The sequence below is a fragment of the Limanda limanda genome, chromosome 13 (genome assembly GCF_963576545.1).
Source record: "Limanda limanda chromosome 13, fLimLim1.1, whole genome shotgun sequence".
Lineage (NCBI taxonomy): Eukaryota > Metazoa > Chordata > Actinopteri > Pleuronectiformes > Pleuronectidae > Limanda > Limanda limanda.
In genome coordinates, this window is record NC_083648.1 from 6,849,904 (window position 1) to 6,869,509 (window position 19,606).

A 19,606-nucleotide genomic window follows, 5' to 3' on the forward strand; every position below is an offset into this window, starting at 1 on the left:
AGTTAAATCGAGCTGCACCAAATTTCACACACTGATACATATTAATTCCCGAAATGCCTGATTATTTTCATGAAGAAACAAAAATTTGTCCTTGGGAAAATGCTGAAAAAGTAAAAAAAAATACTGATTTTGCATTGCTGAAGAAAAACGTCCTGGATCTGATCCCTGATCTGCACCTAAATTTAATGAGCCCTCCCTTGACCAGTTGTTTTTTGCGTGATCTTGCTTAAAATCAAACAAAAAATACCAAAAGAATGAACACTTAAACAAAGTGTTACAAGAGCTACCTAAATTCACTGAAACCATCATTGACAAACATTCAATAATACCTGAAATGTAACTTTTAGTTTGCTCCATTCACTAACATGGAGTAAGCAGGGTTTACGACCTGTCCATTAGCCAGCCACCAGGGGGCAAAGTGATCGAGACCCTTTGGCTTCACTTTTCTGGAGCCGTATACAACCTCCGTTTATCACCCGGATGTTTTTCATGCTTCGAACACTCGTACGACCTTAAACTTGCCGTCACCAACAAACAGCCGTGACCCTCGGCTGCAGCTCTAACTTATGAATCCGCCCTTGTCACGTACAACAATGGCTCCGAGTCCCAGAGGCCACGGCGAGCAGCTCTAATGAGCACACGCATGTAACAGAGTAATGCCATTAGCGGCCTGGCTGCTTCCCGTGGAGTTGTCATGGAGAGGGAGAGGTCTCCAGGCACGTTAAGAGCAGGTTGAGGTGTCCCTCCCGTAGAAGGGGAGCCCCTCCCTCGGCAGATGGCTACCCCACAGTGACCTCCATCCCTGGTCCCTAAACTCCCATTAATCCGAGCTCCCAGAGTCGCAGTCAAACATCACCTAAAGCGAACCAGCTAATCCAGCAGGTCGCCGTCCCGGACTCGTACCCGGCGCCCGGCCGGCGTCCTGGAGCCAGACGGGGGAATGAGGTGATCCAAAATCTGGCCTGGACCAACAGACTTGTTTTGATGGGTCTTTTATGTTATGTCCTAAAAGGGATTTAACCGAGTTAAGAGGCAATATGCTCAGATTCATTTAAACAACAGGAAACAGCACAGGCTCATACTGTAATACCATCGCTCATGATATAGTGGTTTATCAGAAAATATTGATATTATAATAGTGTTTGGCATTTGTAATATTTTAAAAACATATAATTGATAGTGTGGGCTTCCCTGTTTTGGCTCCAGAGAACAGATTGACTTGGAGCGATTTGCCCTTGTTGCTTTTATTTTATCTCTCCAGAAAAGCAGATGGCACCGAGAATGGAAGGACCAGATGTAATTTATTTTATTGTACAATGTCTCTTCATTCATTACAGAACTAAATGAAAAAATAATAACTTTGCAAAACAACTTGAGAGAAATTGGACTAAAACTATTTATTTTTAATTGAATTTTAATTTTGCTTTTTTTTTTTTTAAGACTAATTTCATAACACCCTGTGAGGCACAGGATCAAGTGGGCTTCAAGAAATATAATTTTCTAGCAATCATGATTGGTTCAGAGGAGCAACACAACAATAGATTGTGAATAAAGATCAACGACACGTCTCCACTTCCTCTTGGAATAAAAAAATGGAGCTAAAATGTTTCAGATAAAGTTTCCACTATTTTGTGCTCAGCTTTCAAACATGATGTTTTTTACAACATTAATTAAAGAATCAAAACTAAACTTACTGGAAAAGTACACATTGAGATAAGAACTACCTGAAATGACAGGAATAGATATATTCATGTCTCATCTGCTAACGTGGAGGAGGAGGAGTTCTTGGTCTTTACTTCACTTTTGGGAATCTCTTGTGTCGTTCATCTTTATATAAAGTCTATATATTCAACCAACTAACTAAGTTAAAGAAGTTATTTATCTTATGATCTGGTTTTATCTTATATGAAAACCTCCTTCAGAATACAGATGTGGGACGGGGGGGATAACTGGGATCCTGAGTGGTTCCATCAATCTTCTCTTAGAGAGAAAATGCTTTTTCCGCACTGTGACGCGTGGACGCCATTCAATCCCATTTTTGGCTGCCATCACCCGAGACCATTTCCACAACAATGCGACCACGCAGCATGATGTATTACGGCAATAAGCATTTCATTTAACTCTGAAAAGTTGCTGCTTGCACAAAAGCAATAGCAGGTTATGGTGATGGGATAATTCCTGTAGGTGCAGTAATCCTCTGTTCAGCAGCCATAGCAGACGGATTACTGGTGTGAAATACACTCAAGTGCTGGAACACTTTAGGATATTAACAACTCAATTCCCACTGTTTAAGCCTCACGAGGCGGCGGCGGCGGCGCCTGGAAGCGGCGCTGAACCCCGGCTAGCGTGCCGGCTGGAGTCGGGGTGACGGCGAGCAGATGACAGTGGTGGCCGTACCGGGGGTCAGCGAGCAGCTGCTGTCACGATGTTGCCCAGACGGCCCCCGTGGCCTGGCAGCAGCTGCGTGCCCCTCTAACGCAGCAACCTGCCAGGACGCAACCGCACTAAAGCTCACTGATGCACGCGCAATCTCACACACAGACACACACAGACACACACAGACACACACAGACACACACACTGGCATGCACATACCAGAGGAGGGACATATCAATATTTAGAAGAAAGACTGAAAGATGTCCCTATTTCCAACTCAATGAAACAAAGCACGTTGCGTTTTACACTAATATTCATTTTGTATACCATATAAACATAAATAAATATAACACTAACATATATGCATGGATATGGCTCTGTCCATTTTTATTCTCTTGCCTTATTATTCTCTTGTCTACCTCATTCTGATGATTTGCTGCTGTAACAAGAGAACGTCCCCAGCGTGAGATCAGTAAAGTCTTCTCTTCACTGATGAAAGTACTGCAATATTCATGGATTTGCAGTATAACGATCTGTGTATCCATGGTGACATTCCTGGAAATAAATGCTCTGCTAAGTTGCTTCTGATGCAACCTGAGCGTTTCCCGTGGCAGCTTCAAATTAAAACCATTTAACTGGGGGGGGAAAAAACACACAAGGTGACTTTTATTATGATGTAGAAACAGGAAGTCGGCGAGTTTAGCACTAACAGCTACTTCTCATAAAAAACAATGGATCCACAAACAAGACAAGAGTCCTGTTCGGCATTTTCTTTTACCAGAGATCATAAATATCAGCAGCAGCCACAGTTTAGTTGTGAGATGAAGAGCTGCAGAGGTAACCAGCTCCTCTCACTGTTTCCTGCTGTTCACAGAGCGTGAGCAGCATGAAATCTGATCACAGTTTCTCACAGAATGATGAGAAAAGGGACAATTACTGCCTGAAATCCTGTTCGAGACAACAAGTCTGTTTTTCCAGGGACCTGTGGTGCTAAACCGCCTTTTACGACAATTACCTACAGGTGTCGCACAATCAACGAATCAACCGGGACTGAAATCCTCCCGACAGCCACTCTGACGTACAGTAACAACGAAGAATGCTCACATTCGACTAAACTGATCCAGTTACTCCTCGGCCTCTGGAATGATTAATCAGGTCTTACAATCGTCATTTAAAGTCTTCTTATTGCTATACAAAAAACAGACACACACTCACAGACACACACACCTTGCCACCCATTTAATAGACAGCCACTTTGATGACGTAACAATGAAAGATGCTGATCAAGTTTTTCCAGAACCCAAGAAGGGGACATGGCTTGTTTTGTGGAACCACAACAATAATATGAGACAACCAAAAAACTGCAAATCCTCACATTTGACTAAACGGACCCAGTTACTCCTCGGCCTCTGGAAATGATCAATCAGTTCTTACAACTGTCATTTAATTCCATTTATTCAAGTTATCAACTTATTGCTACACAAAACACACATACACACACACGCAGACACACACCTTGCCACCCATTTGCTATTCAGCGCACACACACAGCACTAACAAGAGCTGCCTCTGTGCTCTGCTGTTAGATTAGTTAGACCTGACTGTTTATAGGTCCTTATTTCATTTGCCTGTTTCATCCGCTGAGCCTCTCTTGTTAAATTGCAAGAGGTCCTCATTATGTCGTGCACTCATCTAACTGCCGAGAGCAAAGCATTGATCCGACTCCTGATATGAGACGTGGTGGCCGCGGGAAAAAAAAAAAAAAGACGAGCTTTACCGGCCGGCCTTCGATTTCTCTTCTTTTTTAGTGGCTGTTCTCATTAGCGCTGACGTGAGCCACACCTCGGCAGCCGGGGGGAGCGGGACCCGGAAAGCCGAGCAGCGCTTTGTGGGCTCCGGGTGATTCCAGCCAGGCCAAGAAAAGAGCCAGCACTCGGACAGGGGGGTAATTATCCCCCTTTCAGAACCACTGGCCTCACTACAGGAGAGCCCAGCACAAAGGGGGGGTGGTGGTGGTGGGAGAGGGGGGGGGGCGACTGGGCCGAGCCGTACAGAACTCTGGGAAATACACGCGCCGCACTTCCACATAAATCTGACTTCATCCTGGCAAGAAAGCACAAGTGATTATCCGGGATAATCAAGCATTCACTCTCCTCATGTTGGAAGAAAGAAAGAGGAAAAAAACAGAAGAAGAAGAAGCAGTGTATGGTAATGAGGGGCGGGCGGGGGGGGGTGCGACTGGAGCAGCCTCATAACCCACCGCTCCGTGGTCACTCCTCCAAAAAAACCAGTCACGGACGCGGTGAATACACATTTAAGGCGGATTTACGACTCCGACACGACGCTGGGAGGGTTAAGCTCTTGTTTTACGACTGGTACGATAAGAGGAGGTATCAGATTTTTTTTATGTGTGACATTTATAACCGTGAAAACACCTCTTTTCCTCCGCCTCCGCGAGTTAGCTTATGTCGGAGTCGTCGAGGTGTGAAACCGCCGCGGAATCTAAAGTGGGTTTTCATTACGGGGATTCAATATTTCCCTAAATTCTGGCAAAATTACGGTTTCTATTTTAAATATTTATGACAAAAGCACTTTGCGCCTAACTGGTTTGCACTTGTGTGTAAAAAATATATATAACGGCGGCATCAGCAGAAAACGCGGCCGCCTGGCGAGCGAGCGTAAGTGCAGGGATGTGCGAGTGATTGCGTTTAAGCACGAGTGTGGTTTCCAACGCCTCCAGTGTGTCGGTAAATTTCCTTTTGAGTACACCGCTGACACCCGCTGATACACTCGGGCAGCGAGACTTTATCTCCCTCTTCACTCCGCTGTGTCTGGGCCCGGCCATTCTTCTATGATTGACAGACCTCGATTTGGACAGCCAGGATTAAACCTATCAATCACGTAAAGCTCGGAGACACAAAAAAAAAGGAAAAGAAAGAAGCGAGAAAAAAAAAATGGAGGCAGTAAATTCAATTGAGAGCACAGGGAGAGAAAATTGAGGTGAAGAAATATAGAAGGCCATTACCGGGCTGTGGGGCTGTGGGAAAGTGAGGCCTTGCAGGATTTAGTTTCAGACGAGTCCATAAATTCATATCAAATGACTGCAGAAGTGAAATATCAGTGAGGTTGCCGTTAAACCCCGGTGCCTCTCGCCTTTGTGATCTTTTTGCTGGGATTGTGCTCAGTCAAGGACATCCTTTACAGGGGAGGTATCGGTCCTCCGGATAACAAATCAACATAAAAAAAGATAGTATTTTTAGTATCGCCTCAGAGGACGTTTTCCATCTACAAACACGCCGGCATTTCCTGTTTATTTCCCGGTGACTTTGCCAGCGTGGCGTGGAGGTCGTGTGGATGGAACAACACATCCGTACTGCCTCTGCTCCGGGACCGATACTCACGTTTTATGGTGAGCTCCCCGTAATTGGACACTCCGACGCCTTTGTCGGAGTGGACGATGCAGCGGTAGCGGCCCGAGTCGCCCTTGGTCGTGTTCTCCACGTCGAAAGTGCCGATGAAGCGCCGGTTGTTCCAAGGCTTGGTGGCTTTCATCGGGGCCTCCCGTCCGCCGATGCCCTGTTTTGGAAGCGAGACAAAACAAAGAGGTGAGCCTCCAAAAACGGAGAGAGGGTTTAATAAGCAGAGTGGCCTGACCTTGTGCGTTTCACAAACTCTGCTCCCGTGTGTTGTTTGCTTGTGTCCCGTCGCTCCCACCGGTGGCTGAGAGCGGGAGAAGCATTTATCACGCAGAGATGCACGTACACACACACACACACACACAAACACACACACACAGACAAACACACACACACAAACACACACAGACACACAAACACACAGTGGGCTCTCCCCAGCTGTCACCCCTCACAGCAGGCAGATGGGGGACATTTGTTCATTAGAAATATTTCTTCATTACTGTCATCGGGGGACTTCACTTAATGTTTGTTTTCCAGCTCCTGTGCTAATGAGGACGTGTTTGTTAAAATGATGGAGTACCTGGCAGAGGACCTTTACCCGGCGCCGTGCTCCCACTGATCACACGCGCGTGGCACCGGGCTCGGCAGCCGAGGCGCCGGGGTTACGTCTGCCAGATGCACCACCTCCGCCCGCTCGGAACAAGGTCACCGCGAGGCTGCCGCACGGCTCACTAGAGCCAGATATAGTACAAGGTATCCACCGAGCCAACAGCTATATAGGTTAAGACCACGCTGCGGTGATCTGAAACAACCGTAATCCCTCGTCTGCCAGACGCAGAGGCCTCGGGAGGGGGGGGGGCGAGCGGGTGACATCACAAACACAAGTGCAGAGTCAAGCAACGTGTGAATGTTCACATTTGTAAAGTCATTTATAGAGTGAATTACTAACAGGGCAAGTGTTTTCTGAGAGAAGTGAGACTGGGATCAGCTTATTCTGATTGTTGACCAATAGTAAAACTTTTAAGTTATTTCTCTTATAATTTAACATTCCTTTTACGGACTGTGACAGACATTTTCTGGAAGATGGTGAAAAGGGAACTCAATGCAGCAGCTTATGGCTTCTGCAGAAGAGCTCAATGGAAGCTTGATGCACATCAGAGACCCTGGATGAAATAATATCAACTTTAACATGAGCGATCGTCAAACCCAAGTCTGAAGATGTGTCATTTATCATCTCAACTTATCTCCTTCCATCAACACGTCCATGGAAGGCTTGAGATGCTGTCACTCTATGCTTCATGTAGGTGGTCACATCTCATTGGCCAGTTAAACCGAAAACCCTGTGTTTAGCTTTTGGTGTAATTTAGAAACAAGGTTGGTGCCTCTCTGTTTCAGACATTTAAATTCGGTATGAAAGTCCCTGAGTGTAGATGTTGGCCCTTCATCTTCAACCTGACCTTCAGAGAGGAGGGAGTCACTGTTTTCTCTTCTCCTCATGGTGCTGTACAAGTGCAAAGTGTGACGACGGTCAGAAACTCCATCACACACTGACCGATTTAGAACTGTGGTCATGCAATTCAAATGGACACGTGTAAGCCAATCAGAAATAAGTGCCGGGCCTTGCTGTGGTACAGATGTTTACATTGGTTGCTGTGTAATTAGGGTCACACAGTAAAACATGTTTTATGTGACACGGCTCTGGACTCCTCTCCAGTTGGATCCGAATCATGTTATTTCTCAAACAAACAATATTATCTCCTGTGTCTTAGGTCAACCTGTGGTTTTGATGGGTTCTATTTACTGATTTACTTTTCATGAACATTCCTTTTTAGATTTTGGTTTTTGCCCCGTACACACTTTTCCCTCCGTGTCCGAACCTCTCGTCTACACACAGGGTTTTAAATCAAAAAATATGTGTGCACGGTTTGGGAAACGCTGATGTCACAGTTTACTTTGTGTAGGCCCACTGTTTGTTGTCATGAGCACCAGAACCAGCAACAACAATGGCGGCTATCTACTAGTTTCTCTAAAAACAAGTTTGGATCTTAGGGTCAACGCACCAACTCCTAATGTTGTCCGACAACTCCTCGGGACAACATTACTTGGACCAGAGTCTTCCTCTCTGGTATGTGACAGATCCAGGATGTTGACGTTATCAGTACCTGCTGGCCTGGTTTGCTCCTCTTGTCATTTTTTCAAGTCTAGTCTGGACAGAGGTACGTTTTTTAAACCAACGGGGAAAATATCAGTTCCAAAAGAATATCTGCAGAGGTGTCGACAAGGTCTTAGAACTAGAACTTAGAACCTGAGAGTTGTTTCTTTCACAGGCACCATAGACCCGACGGCACAACACCAGCACCAGCAGTACATATTCAGAGGTCTGTTCACGAGGACATATTCATTTCCAAAGGGCCCAGTTCTGAAACCCGTTCAACTCTCTGGTGAAGCAGTTTAATCAAAGAACACATAAAATAAAGTCTCACCTGCAGCCAGAGGCGGAAGTTGTCCCTTTTGCGTCCGTTGACGGTGCAGTGAAACGAAGCCGTCTGCCCGGCGTTGACCTCCACTCCCTTTATGGTCAGGAAATGAGGTGTGTTCACTGAGAAAAGATGTAAATATCTATCAGGCTATTGGCCGAGGACATGAATAACATCACACCATGCAGAAATGCAGGGTTCAATGTCCCTTAAAAGTGTCCACGCTTGTGCCAGGATTTGTAAGTGAAAGGCGGAGAATGGAGAGAAGGAGCCGTGAATTGATGCTGCTCTTTATTCCACTATCTGTTGCCCTCTCAGCGCCGGAGGCCAGCATCACTTTGAAAGCAGCTAAATCTATGAAATGAGACACCACAGGCCCGACGCTGCACCGACCAAGAAACCCAATTTCTGCCGTCTCTAAACTGCATCCTTTCATTGATTGAGCGGATTCTTTCCAAAAGCATTTCTCTCTTTTCCGACCGAGCTCATTACCGCTGCGCTCCTTGACTGGGAGGCTCCGCAAGAAAGTAACTTATGTAGAACATTTTTGATTAGTGCTGCTATTCTGCATGGAAAAATAGGGCAATTCTGTGGAGCGACCTTGATTCAAAACATAACCGACTCTCTAAAGACTTGGCAAAAAGCTAATTCTATCACTTTCATCATCAAGACTTTCACTTCTACTTAATATTTCATAACCTTGTCTTCCAACGGCACCTCCTTTATACATTTGTGCCGTCAATCCGTCGGGTGCCAAAAAAGACAAATCTATTTTCCCTCGACGCGAACGTCTTCTTTAATGATGGGGGGGGCAGAGCACCCCGGTGGCATAATCACACCTTTGAGCTAAATATTCCTCACGGTCGTATAAATAGAAAATTAATTGGCAGCCGCTCTCTGGCTGACGAGTCGCTCTGATCACTTTGCTTCTGACTCAAAGAAACGCCGGCGCCCACGAGCAGGTTATTGATCCGCTCGCACTATTGCACCTTTAACCACCGATCACGTCATGAACGCCCGATCGATTTTCGCACAAATACATTTTATGTGCAACACCACTTACGATTTACATCCATCACATCGACATAACATTTGCAGGAATTCCGCTGCTTTCAAACGGTTTCCCGGGTGATTAGCATCCGACAATCAGAGCGGGATACTTAAGTTATGAAAGGTGGAGTGTGGTACAAATCAATTGATGAGACGCTTGTGGTATTGATTGACTGCCGAGCGTGAAAACCTCTCGGTGGAAACTTGAGGAGCGCCACACGGACTAACGTGGCTCCCGGCACTCAGGCCTGAGGAATCCTGAAGAGCCCTCATCCTCGTCCTCCCACAAGCAGCGGCCTATCCCACACGCCGACGCTGTAATATTGTAAATGCGCTGGTGATTACATGTTCATTAGCTCCGCGGCTCACTCTCAAGTGCTCCTACTCCCATTCAGCGAGGGTGGTGGGATTGTGAACATCTGAGAGATGAGATGCTTTACTGAATATCCTTAAGGGAGGAGAGAATAATGGAATCCCAACACAAGCAGCAGCTCCTCACTGTACGCTGGTATTTGTTTTTCCATTCTCTTTTTTTTTGCACTATTCCTCCCATCTCTCAAAGGGGAGATTTAACACAGCCACTCCAACATTATATCCCGAGCACACTTCAGCGTGTCAGCGGCGCGATGATAAATCTTCGGGGGGGTGAGGAGGAGGGAGGTTTACTCTTTGGATTGACTGTAGCGTTCTCTCTTTGAAGGCCTTTTGTTTGACTGGGAGGCCTTGAACTAGAACAGCGATGCAGGTATTTGGGAGAGTGTCACGGAAAGGACAATGACTCTTTGATGATATTCTTTTATGGCGAAGGGAAAAAAAAAGGACTTACTGCATTGGTGGCCCTGGACCACGACGTCTTTGATGGCCAGCAGGCCGCGCTGCCCTGAGGTTACGGCTTCAAACACAATCTGAGGAGGAGAGAGGAGACTCATAACACCGGTGATAAATGGCCACATGTCTTCGGATGGCACTTGAGTGAGGCCGCCCGCTCGCACACAAGAAGTCCGGCCACGGCTAATGCTCTTAGCCGAGCCGCGGCCGGCCACACAGCTGCGGGCCACTGACATTATTTCCACAATATGTCACGGCTGATCGGTGTTATGACATGCAAGTGTTGGATTAAGTTTGAGCCCTGGGACGATTAGCACACCGTCTCTGACAAGCGCACAGGTTCACAGGGGGTGAGACACCTTGCCTGTGTAATATGGTATGAAGGGTCAAGACACCCAAAGTCAAAACAGCAAAGTTCTTCACTGTCATTTGATTTAAACTGTGGAAAGTTTTGTGATTTTTACCTTTAAAACAAATCAGTGTTGAGTTATTTTGTAAACCAAACTCATTCCTTTGTGGTTGACTTCTAACGACTAAGTTTCAAACCAGCAATTTACTCCACGGGGCTCGTCCCATTAAATGTGTTTTGTGTTTTTAAGGCTTAAGCATTAAAGTGATGCATTAGTCTGTTGCTATGAAATATCCATGAAATCAAAAACAGTTCACAAAGTAAACAAGGAGTCACTTCAGCATCACAACCTGTAACATAATGTTCATACAATAGTTTGAGATCTTTTGTTAATATCTGTAGCTACTGCCTCATTTTATCTAGAGCCCGACATTCCATATACATATATATATAATAAATAGGCAAATATTCATAAGATGATGTTATCAAACCCTTTATGACATCAAATGTAACTAACCATACACATTTTTATAAATAAAGAAAACACAAATACAACCATATAGAACATGAATGAGGAAAATACACATGATTTTTACGTAGAATATAAACAAATGCACACTTTTCTACACAGTTTATTGTGAAATCAAAGTTTTCATCTCATCAAACAAACACTGACGTCTATGCTGGGATGATACTTCTGTAATAGGCTCAAATCAATGAGAGAGAAATTTAAATTTTTGTGGAATTTTAATTTTAATTTAAGTGCAATGAGGCAGAAAAAAACCTTTTACACCAATTTAACCTATAATTTGGCCATTTATTCGAATATTATAAGATAAAAGTGCTTTTTATGAAATATTATTCACAATCTCCTCAGATTACAGTTCAGAATATGTCGACCTTATTCCATGACTTACTTCTAACTGTTACTATGATTACTATGTGACAGATATAGCTTAGTGACTGGGAGTAAATATTTCATAACAACTGCTCTCTATTTAAAAACTTGTTTGCGTGATGCTAACTGTTACATTTTGTGATGCATTAATCTCCCCCATTAGAACAGCTGGTGTCCAGGGCCTCTGGTTACTTTAAATTTAATTTGACACTGGTTTTTATTCCGGTTGCAGTCCCTATAAAACTCTCACAGTTGAAATCCTCTAAACCTGAACGAGACCTAAACTTATCTGCGTGGTTAGACGCCCCTAGGGGTGAGTGTGAACATGTGCTTCTTCACAATGCGAGTGAACTAACCCTTCGATGCATATTTAAAAAGCCGTCTCCTTCATGAGAGGGGACTGCTGGGGCTTTCCCAGTTGCTCTGGGTCTCGAGTTTCTTGCTCGACATGTTTGTTGCTGTTTCTGTCGACAGGAAAACCTGAAATCGAGCACAACTGCGCTGAGTAGGACTAACGGGATCCTATTTTAAGGGAAGAGCTCTCCTGCAAAACACACGGCCCTGAGGGCGTGTCCCCGGCAGCCTGTCAGAGGTATGCGCTCCACGGTCCGCAGTGTGATAAAAAGGGAAACAGAATGCTAGTGCCTTCCCAAACCCAGGGTGTGGTGCAGAGAGCCATTACACCACACACACACACACACACACACACTGCAGCTACACATGTTCTGCATGCCACTCCTCCCTAAATACAAGCCTACATCTGCCAGCCAATGGTATATATTAATGGATAGATTCCGTACAGGGTGTCACCCAGAAACAGCACTTGCGCGACATCTGAGATTCCTTTTGTAGTCCAGGAATGTGGTGACAGAGATAGTTGCCATTGTCATCTGGGAGGCGGGATGCCTTCAGATAAGGCTGTCTAATTATAAATGTCTTTTTTTTGTCTCATGAAATATGAAAGTGAATGTCTCGGGTGCCAATTATGGCCTCATTACAGGCTAATTTAAAGGAAATTAAAAGGCCAACCACTCCATATATCGCCACCAGACAAATGAACCGGGTCCCTCTCTCTCTAATTGAAATCCTTTGTTTGTGCAACAGACATCAGTCAGCCCGACTAATAGCTGTGATATAATTGATTCCAGCATCAGTGATAGTGCGGCGCATAATTGGGCCTGACCCAGCGAGTGGAAATATCCACATGGGACGGAAGCTGTTGATGTCGAGGGAAAGTTCACTGTTCTCATTTGTCAGAGAGGGGACAGACAGTGAACCCAACATTCAGTGTCTACATCGCCACACTGGCTCGGCCCCGGAGGGACTTGGCTAAGTACTACATTACAGCAGGATTGATTAGCTCTGCCATAGGCTGTACTGTATTGAAATCAAGATAGATGAGGACATTAGGGGTTTTCTTTCTCAATATGGCACGGCCGCATATCACGATAAATTATGGCTTTTCATCTTATGCATAGAGAGTACACCTTTTCGATAGCATGTGCAGGACATGGAGGGACTGGGCATTATTCTTCCTGGAAATCGGTTTTTTTTGCACAATGTTCAGTTTTGGAAACTCAATGCCGATCTCAATTAAAAGTTTTGGGGATGACCTGACAGAGGAGTAATTATCCAAAAGGCTGAAAGGCTCATGATGACTAAAAGCCTCGGTGGTAATTAAAAAATAATTTCCAAGTATCAGGTGGCTTCCCTTTGACAATTGCGTAGCTTACTGTGCAATTAAAGATACCTATAATTAGTGCCATGTTGTTAATTAGTGACAATTTCGAGCGTTGGCCTCTCTCCTCTTGACTGGGAGCGTTGCTGAGATCATTAGCGTCCTCGCCGTTTCCCCGTGTTGTCGGCTCGGGTCTGGAACGGTTACAAACAGAGACAGAGCGTCCGCTGGGATTTGAGAGACAACAGATGCTGGGAGTTTCCCTGAACACACTGGAAACCATCGTACATCCCTCCAGGTCTCAACGAAAAAGTCACAATGTACGATCGGTGTTGAACTTCACTCAGGATTTAAAAAGAGAAATTCCGCTTTCGTTTAAGGGGTTTAGATTTGTTTGTCGTGTTTTCGAATTCTCGGAGCAAAGCCGAGCCAATATTAAAAAAGTTTTCATTTCAAAAAGAGCCAATGAAGGTCACCACTTAAGAGTAATGTTTGTGTGTCTGCACTTTCTTTCCAGCGACAGACGGATCCGGACCTAACAAGCGCTTCAGGAAAAAACTCCTTCAAGCTTCAAGAGTCTTCAGGCAAACTGAAAACATTTGACCAGACTCGCGGTTGCATCATTACGTCAAACAAGGGTCATCACCCTGTCACCGGCGAGCAGTGACTATTAGTGGAAGCAGCAGCTCTTCCATTCCTCCTCAACTGTTGACCCCCACTCCCCTCCCTCTCTCTCTCTCTCTCTCTCTCTTCTGTCTCTTTTTTTGTGAACCACGTGCCTCTCATTAAACTTCCCCATCTTGCATTCAGGAGCGAGCTGCTCAGCGGTGTGCCTTGTTAACTAAGTTATCAGGCCGGCTGTGATGAGCAGGCAGGAGGACACCCCTCAGCTCCACCGAGGACCAGCCCTGCCAGGCCATAATGAAATAATACACCCAGGGACTGTCTCCCATCGGGAGGTTAAGGGGTTGCTCCGCATCAATTAACATTTGGTGGACTCGTGGAACAAGCCCGGTGAAGACTAATAGGCAGGCGGGTGTGAAATCACCTCGCCCCGGCCAGCAGTCATGTGCATTGGTAAGTGAAAATTAGTTTTTCAGAATTGGAAAAAAGGGAGAAGTGGCTGAGATGGAAGGCAGAGAGAGCAGATTACCATGGATACCGAGCTCGCACCAGAAATCAATAATCTCAGGTGTTTTGAAAGGGGCCATTGTGCGATTGTTTGGAACCTCTCGAATAATAAATTTGTCTTGCTCGGCACAGAGAACCGGCTTTAATGACTTTGGCTTTACTATAAAAGCTGCTCACAATGAGTAACCCAGTTCTATGATGAGGTGTTCATGCACCGGAGAGCTGGACTCGCTCCACCTTTCCTCACCTGGTAGAGGTTGGGCCAGTAGGTGCTGACGGCCAGTTCCACTTGTGACCAGGAGCGAGTGGCCGGACCCGACACGTTCCAGACCGGCATCCCCATCGGACTGTTGTTCTCCTTGATGTAGACGTTCAGGTGGCCCGGGTGGCTGCTGTCCCGGCCTCCGATGTAGAAGCTGAAGGTGACGCAGTGGGTGTCGTTCTCCTTCAGCTGCGGAGTCAGCAGCAAGGCCTTCTGCCCGGCGAAGCGTCCGGAGGTGTTCACCATCACAAAGGCCGAGCCTGAAGCAGAAATAAGGGAGTTAGCACACACAGGAAATGTGGTTCTGGCTGATGGTGACAATCTAGAACTAAAACTAGAGAGCACAATATCAAGGCTGCATTCTGCGGCGCCATCTTGATTCAATCCAAGCATCGATTCACCCATAGTACAAAAGTCTATATGGTGAAATGGTCTACAATCAATCAGTGTCTTGTATACAACTGCAAACCCAGTTGAAAAGCACAGAACAGATTTAGAACTATTATTTGTAAGGAGTTGAAAGATTGGTGATGCATGTGGTTCCCAGATGTTGTATCCTACTGGATTTTGTCATTTCTTAGCCTCTCATCTTGAACCACCAAAACTTGATTTGTCCAAAACTCCGGTTAATGACAAAATACCTCTGAAAATAATAAACTTGCATTCCAAATCGGCCCTACCTGTTCTTATTGCATCCACATCTATTTTGATATCCAGAAATGCATCTTTAAAATAAATCTATAATAACGTAAACACTGATTTCATAAAGACTTTCAATGGTTTTGTAGTACATTTGGCAGTCATAAGCTTATTATTGTGTTTGATCTTATTGGGTTTTATAGGCAGCTTGTATTAACACAGCAGAAAAAAACAACCCAGTGAAGAATGATTATTACCAGCGATCACGTCCCGAGGTCTCACACTAACTAAATAAAAGACGGAAATCAAGTGTGCAGAAAGCAGGTAAATGAGTGCGCTGAGACCTTTCCTATTAGCACTGAGAATTGTAGCATGTGACCCTTAATGAGAAAATCCTCTTATCTTTGGATTGATGGAAACTCTCTAATCATCATCATTAATCAAAACACAAGGAGAAAGACTAATCTGAAAAAAAGGCTGCACGTTGGAGAGGAATGTTTCTTCTTCTTCTCCTCGTCTTCTAAATGATAGAGAGGAGAGAAATGATGAGGAATCAATAAGTTAAAAATCTATTTGCCAAGCAAGCCCCATTTAGATTTTATAGCTTTGGTTCAATATTAAAGGTTAATCTAATTCTCTCCCCTCTTTGCCAATAAAACACAAGTGAGAATTATTATATTGGCAAACTTTCAAGGAGACGCGGAACATATTCTATTTGTCATCATCCTATTTAGCTTGGCTCGCTAATGAGATGGCACAAATTGTAACGGCATTTGAGTCGGAGCCAAGAGAGACTCCGTTTATGATGAAATATATTATACACACACACACGCACATATATAGACATGCATTTTTTTTCTGCTTTCTGGAAGTGTGGCACATTTCACTTAGAGGTGAGACAAACACCCGGCACGCTGAGCGCTCCGCTCGCCTGCATGTGAGGCAGAGCCGAACCGCCGAGGACGTGAATCTCTGTCATTAAATTACAGAGTAAATAACGTCGACTACACGAGCCGGCTCGGTCCCGGAGTCTGTCAGAGCCAGGCAGCCGCTCGCAGAAAACCCCATTTGTTCCGTCAATGACTGCAGCTTGCCCACTTGTCTTGTTGTGCTGCACTTGTAACGCTCACCAATTCCATCTGTCTCCAGCTTCAGATAACGAGCGGGGGGGCTCTGTCATGTTTACACAATGAAACGGGAGGAGAGGAAGCAGAGGCAGAGGAGGAGGAGGAGGAGGAGGAGGAGGAGGAGGAAGAGGGATGACATGGAGTCAGCCTCCTCGGCTTTGTTTGTCAGGTACGTGTAAGTTGTCGTTTTACAGGGTCTTTACATATTTGGATTATGTGAGCATGTATCACATCATAATTACAGCTGCACTGTATGATATATGATATGAAGACGTATCGTTATATTCTCTATATAAAAGGTAAACAGACTATTATATAGCGCTTTTCTAGTCACAATATTATACTACAAGTAAAAAAATGTCAGGACTTTTTTAACATGCGAAAAGGACGAGTCGGGGATCGAACCACCGATCTTTGGTTTAGGGTTAGATGCAACATGGTGAGCAGCAAATTCAGATATTTTACCTTACGTATAGAGCATTGAATTGTGGGATGGAAAGCATTGTATTGCACTATTGTGTCCACGCATTTACACAGTCAGTACAGGGACGTGTCAAATTTGGATTATGTGAGCATGTCACACATCATATGAAGATATGATATATGAGATGAAGACTCATCCTTATATTGTCTATATAATGGTAAACAAACCATTATATGGCGCTTTTCTAGTCACAATATTATATATTTTTTTATTATAATTTTTTCAGGACTAGGGTTTGCATCTAACCCTAGACTTTCTGGTCTAGGGTAAAATGCAACATAGTGAGCATAGTGATTTCTTACCAAGCATCATTTTGCACATTGTAATCTATTACATACAGAGCATTGAATTGTGGGATAGAAAGCATTGTATGGCACTATTGTGTCCACGCATTTACAGAGTCAGTACAGGGACGTGTCAAATATGACACTTTATTAATGTAAAGTGCAGCCGTGTGCGACTCTGCAGCTTCAACGATGATACAAGATGATGATGATAAATAGGTTTATCCGATCAATTCTCACTACTGAGTTACCTAGTGAGTGTCAAGGGAGTAGTGAGCGAGGGAACAAGGGAACAAGGAATCAAGGTAGTGATTTCGGACACACGGTTCTGGTTTTGCCAGTGGATGGAACTTGCTCCGTCGTCATGGAGATAATCGTGGTGATCATCACCTGTGGAAGTGTGGAAATGTAGAAGAGTGGAACCATCTCCATGACAGCAGGAACTGTTTCTACGTTTGGTCACAACCACGTGTTGACAACTGAGACGTCTCCATGACGACTGAGGACGACCGAATAAATCCATCCTTTAAATAAACAGGTGTATTATAGTTTATATTTTATAGTATAGAATGGAAACCATTTAAATAGTTGTGTTATTTTTTAACTGGCTGATGCTTTTTGTGCGTTTCCACTCGTGTTTATCATTTCACTCTCAATGTTTGCACATTTAAGTTTGATTGTGTGGTACAAGGCCGTTCATACATCTCTCTTTGTGTTTACTGCAATAACAGCAGCGCCTTCTCCAGCTGTGAATAACCATCTTTTCTTGTCTTATAGATTTTTTTCCTGCACGGCGTGATCACTTTGTCTGGATCCACTATTGTGACAGACACGTGGCCAGTTACGTGTGTTATCGTTCCCTTCACTTTTGTCTCCGGTGGTGGATGTAATTATCTGTGAGGCCGTGCGGGAGGTCGTGTAAAGCTCATGTAGACGAGCAGGAGAGGAGGCGACTTTGTGACACTTGCTTGTTCGACCTCAATCAGGCCCAAGGTCTCTCTCTCCGACGTTCAGCCTCGGCTCAGGAGCCCGGACCGGCTTTGTTTTTCTCTCCCCCATTGGAAACATCAGCCGCTCTTTGGCGTAATGCAAACCAGCACAAATAATCAGTTGATGAATTGTTCGGTCGCAGCCGATGTTACAGAGACTAAGATGCTGCACCGCTGCTTTCCTCTATGATTAAAACAGGCTGTTTACTATTCATTTCAAATAGCCACGGTGTGACAGTGGTGCGCAGGAGATTTATGCCACGCCGCTGCTCTCCGTCCGTAATTAGAGATGAAAAGAAAAAAATCACTTCCCTGGAGCCGCATTTGCACATTTCTGCTACTCGCACGTTAATGAAATATTAATAAAACAACAGGTACCTTTGGTGACTAGTCACTTCTTGTTTAATAAAACCTAATGCGGTGGCGGCTCGTGGTTAAGTGCAGCTACTTGAGAGATAAAAAAAAAAAAGCGTATAAATATTAGAACGCTTCCTCCCGGCTGTCGGACCGGCGGCTGCACCGGGAGCTGTGAAGTTTCTTGTCACCAAATATTGAAGCCTGCAAATCATCTGGTTTTGGGTCAGTGAACCAAAACACAACCGGAAAAAAAATAAAGTGTCGCCCTCATTATTGACCACCGTGAAACGTGAGAGTACAGCATTTCAAGTGACAGGGTGTCAGCTCGCCGTGCCGCTGCTGTCGCCGGCTAACACCAGATGACGGGGGAACAGCGATTGTCATTCACTTCCTGTGCCGCTCCAGCCCTAATGACCACATACTGTGCAGGACCTGCTGCACCATGACAAACTAATTAGCCAGCGAGACTAAGAGCAAATTATAATGACACTGTGTTAGCGCTGTGCTAATGTGCTAGTGATGCACGAGGGTGTACTCGCCCCTCCTCGCTCTTCCCCTCTCGCTCTCCCTCTCTATCTCTCGTGCCGTAACAATGGTCGTGTTCAAGACCAATTAAAAATAGAGAGCTCTCAGCACACTCAAGGCCCGTCTGCCCGCGACTCCTTAAAGGCCAGGGCGCGCCTATTGTCTGAGGTATTCAGAGGAACAGATTTATTATTATTCCGATGTAGGCCGGCTTCACCTTAGATTACAATGATGGCTGAACATGGGGGAGAGGGAGGCGGGTATGAAAAATGAATCAGCAGGTGAAGTGTTCCTGTTGCGGAGGCTCCACACATTAAGGTTCATCGCAAAATGAAAGGAACTATCACGCTGGAATGTGTAGATGTTATTAACAAGTCGTACTGTGTCTGGATCTGAGATGCTGTTTCACAAATAACATTAAGCATCATTAACATCAGCAGGCTAGTAGTTTGGTTGTAGTCTCAAATCTCTTATACGGCTACACACATATAAATGTGTTGTCTTTTTAAAATGGCGTTTAAAATGAAGACATTGGTTATTAGTTGCATAAAATACTAAAAACGAGGATAGGTATTAGTGAAAAGAAAGGTTTCTAGTATCTGTAGATGACAATACGTGTTAGTAAGATTGTGAGTTCAGTGTCTATCCTGTGTTTGCAGGTGATGGTGCAGTAATGAGTGTTAAAACCAATCCAGGAAGTGAACACAGGATTATACACCATTCTTTAATAACGTCT

At 44.7% G+C, this 19,606-nt stretch overlaps 1 protein-coding gene across 1 annotated transcript in view; it reads right to left on the bottom strand.

The window, feature by feature from the left end:
• LOC133017819 (receptor-type tyrosine-protein phosphatase mu-like) overlaps window positions 1-19,606 on the bottom strand; it is a 171,993-nt gene that overhangs the window by 101,290 nt on the left and 51,097 nt on the right. Inside the window, exons 3-6 of the mRNA XM_061084029.1 lie at window positions 14,451-14,725; window positions 10,146-10,224; window positions 8,276-8,391; window positions 5,778-5,952 (exon numbers count right to left, since the gene is read on the bottom strand). Of these exons, the coding sequence (XP_060940012.1) occupies window positions 5,778-5,952; window positions 8,276-8,391; window positions 10,146-10,224; window positions 14,451-14,725 (645 nt within the window). The remainder of the gene's footprint in view (window positions 1-5,777; window positions 5,953-8,275; window positions 8,392-10,145; window positions 10,225-14,450; window positions 14,726-19,606) is intronic.